This window comes from Belonocnema kinseyi, chromosome 9, assembly GCF_010883055.1.
Source record: "Belonocnema kinseyi isolate 2016_QV_RU_SX_M_011 chromosome 9, B_treatae_v1, whole genome shotgun sequence".
In the NCBI taxonomy this organism is placed as follows: Eukaryota; Metazoa; Arthropoda; class Insecta; order Hymenoptera; family Cynipidae; genus Belonocnema; species Belonocnema kinseyi.
This window is the reverse complement of record NC_046665.1, coordinates 100,651,354-100,654,676: the sequence shown is the minus strand read 5'-3', so window position 1 is coordinate 100,654,676 and position 3,323 is coordinate 100,651,354. Positions and strand designations below refer to the sequence as shown.

Genomic DNA, 3,323 nt, shown 5'->3' with positions numbered 1-3,323 from the left:
CCAATTAAATTTTCACTTAATCAATTTTTAATGAAAAACTAGATTTTTATGAAAATAGTTCATTTTAAATGAAAGAGTTGAATCTTTATTAACATAAAATGTTAAAATGTTGACATTTCAATCAAATAATATTTTTAATTAAAAGCCGTCGAATTTAACTAAAGAGGACGAATTTTCAACAAAGCTTTTATTTTCCAAATAACCAGTATAAGTATTTAACAAAAAATGAAACAAAAAGAAATAAAACACAAATTTTCGGGAAATTTGTAACTAAAGAGAAGACACTGAAACCAATAAAATTTTTATCAAAAACAGATAAATTTCAAAAAAAATTTCTCTAAAAAAAGTTTATTTTTTAATTTGAAAATATGGTTGTTTTTATTTTTAGCTATAAAAAATAGAAAACTTTTGAAAATATGTACTTTGAATCTTGCTTTTAGTAAACAACAATGTTTTGTGAAATTCAGAACTTACGCAAGAAAAACTGACTCTTCTTAAAATATTAAATTTTGTCTTTTTATACAGAATGATTGACACTTTGAATCTATTTTACGAATTTACTATAAAACTTTTATTAATAATTTGAATAAAAGAAAGATATTTTTTATTTAGCAAATTTTAATTTCCGCAGAACTATGTGCACCTAGAAAATCATTAATAATGTGTTACGTGAATTATCGTTCACAGGTAGTATTTTTCACGGCTTTATTTTACCTGCTAAGTTCTAGTGGAAAAACTTACAAGCCCATCGAAGCGATAACTACATTTAGTCCTATAAGCTGCCATAGGTAAATGTTTTAAAAAATAAATCTCCTTTTTCAGGGTCGCCGCTTTAACCAAGGAAAAAAAATTCCCAGTTTTTTAACGGTTCGAAAAAAATGTTTCATGATCATCATAATTACAAAATTCGAATTTTTTAATCTAAAAATGTTTTCTTTTCGAAGTAATCAAAACTGAACTGAAAATTGAAGTATTAATTAAATTTCAGACTATTCTGGTTAAAAATATAAATTTACGCTATTCTTTTCAATGCTCTAAATTAAACAATAAATCAATAAATTGATAAATGTTCCAAATTAAATCATTTAAAACAATTTATGGTTAGAAACATTATGATTTTGTTTAAAAATGAACATTGTTTAAACTAGAATTAAAAATTTTTTTAAGACGTTTCAAATTAAAAATGGTCTAATTGTTATTTATATATAACAATTTCACCATTTCACTCACAAAATTCCTTATATTTCAAAAAACAATTCAGTTTCAAATGACATATTTCAGACTAAAAATAATATTGGAATAGGATTACAAATAAAAGAAAAGCGTCTAATATGAATCTATTATGTAATTATAAATTATTTTTGAATTGAAAATATTTTATAAAAGTTTAATCAAACGTTTACATTTATTTAACTATCAAGGATTTAAAATTAAAACTGTTGAATTTTTAACGTTTAAATCTGTAAATTGGTTAGTTTTAAACAGATTCATAATCATATTGAAAAATTATTTATTGTGTAATTTAAAAAATTATGAATCAATTTTTATTTACAGTTTTTTCACATTGTTTAGGGCTTTAAACTGAATTATAAAATCCCTCAAATTCAAAATGTACGTCTAATAATGAAGACCTAAGATGAAAAATGTTTTTAGTAAAATATTGCACAATATTTTAAGTTGAACGATTTCTTAATAGTTAACAGTTGAACTTAACATAAAAAATAAGTTGAAATTGAATTGATTTTAAATTGCATTAGATCAACTTGTACGAAATTTGTGATATTTGAAGTGTTAGGATAAATAATTCTTCTAAAAATGTATAAAAATCACGGTTTAAACAAATTGCTATCATTTCCCAGTCTCATAAAATTCTCGTTACTTTCTTAGTTTTCCGGCCAAGCGGCCACCCTGTTTTTTAAGTTGTAATGTATGGTTTTGTGTTTCTAAAAAACTCAGCTAATTAAGACCTTTTTTATTTAAAGCATGTCTGAATTTGGAGGGTATGTCATAAAATTTATACTTATATTTAAGGATGAAATTATTTAGAAACTTTAGCCAAGTATCTAACAATAAAATTTAAGGTTTTGGCATTAACATTGACTTTATAGGCATACTTAATATTAATTTTTGATTATACTGAATACCTATTTATATCCACAGATTCGCGGTTGCTCTACAAGAATCAGTGATTGGCGTTTTTGCAGCAACATTTAAATTAGCTTCCTTTTTTGGATTGTGGACCTGGTTTATTCACAATCTCTTCCAAGTGAAAATCGTCTATCTGCCCTCAGCTTTTGCAATGATACTCGGCGCTTTGCCCTTCCTCGACGCATATTTCGCTTGTATACCAGCGACTATTGAACTTTGGTTTACTCGAGGACCAATGATTGCCACGCTTTTCTTCTTTTTCCATTTCTTACCCTGTAATATCGTCGTAACAGAATTTTACAAAGAAATCAAAGGGTATTTTAGATTATTTTTATATTTAATTTAGTTCACTTAGGGTTGCTATAAATTCCCAGACTTTTCCCTGTCCAATTTTCTGTTTTTCCTGACCGCTATACATTTTTATTTCAGATATAAAAACAGCTTTTCAACTAGGAGGTCAATAATGTTAAAGCGAAAAACTTTTTTCCTAATTGATCTTAAACACACATATTATTTTTTAGAAGGCAGCGGAATTTTCTATTCAAAAGGAAGAATTTTTCCCCAAAAAGACAAATGTTCAACAGAACAGTTAAATTTTTTACCAAAGATGATGTCTTTCACAAGATGGTTGAATTTTTAACAAAATAATTAAATCGTCATAAAAATAGTAGAAGTTTGAATTCGATATTTTAATTTTCAAATAAAAAATATAAATTTCCAACCAAAAAGTTTAATTTTCAAATAAAAAACATACATTTATAACCAAAACTGGAAACGTTAATTTTCTATTTAAAAATACATTTTTCAAGGAAAATTTGTCTTTTCAACCAAATAGTTCAATTATCGACGAAAGAGATGAAATTTAAAATAAAATGAATCTTTAAAAAAATGGATTTTTAACTAAGTAATTGAACTTTTAACAAAAAAAAATTACTTTTTAACTAAAAAGGGCAATTTTCTTAAAAACATTTGAATTTACAACCTATTAGTCGATTTTTCTATTAGAAACAATTCATTTTCTACCAAAAATGGAATAGTTAAATTTTCAGTTAAAAAGAATTAATTTTCAATAAAAAACGAATAGGTGAATTTTTAACTAAAAATTATTCATTTTCCGCCAGAAATTGAATGATTTAATAATATTTATCAAAAAAAAAAAAAAAAAAAAAAAAAAA

General features: G+C 24.4%; 1 protein-coding gene across 1 annotated transcript in view; it reads left to right on the top strand.

Moving 5' to 3' along the window:
* The window catches only part of LOC117180211 (transmembrane protein 245), a 22,906-nt gene that overhangs the window by 17,021 nt on the left and 2,562 nt on the right, over nt 1-3,323 (top strand). Inside the window, exons 5-7 of the mRNA XM_033372595.1 lie at nt 688-788; nt 1,983-2,000; nt 2,161-2,463. Coding sequence (XP_033228486.1) covers nt 688-788; nt 1,983-2,000; nt 2,161-2,463 — 422 coding nt within the window. The remainder of the gene's footprint in view (nt 1-687; nt 789-1,982; nt 2,001-2,160; nt 2,464-3,323) is intronic.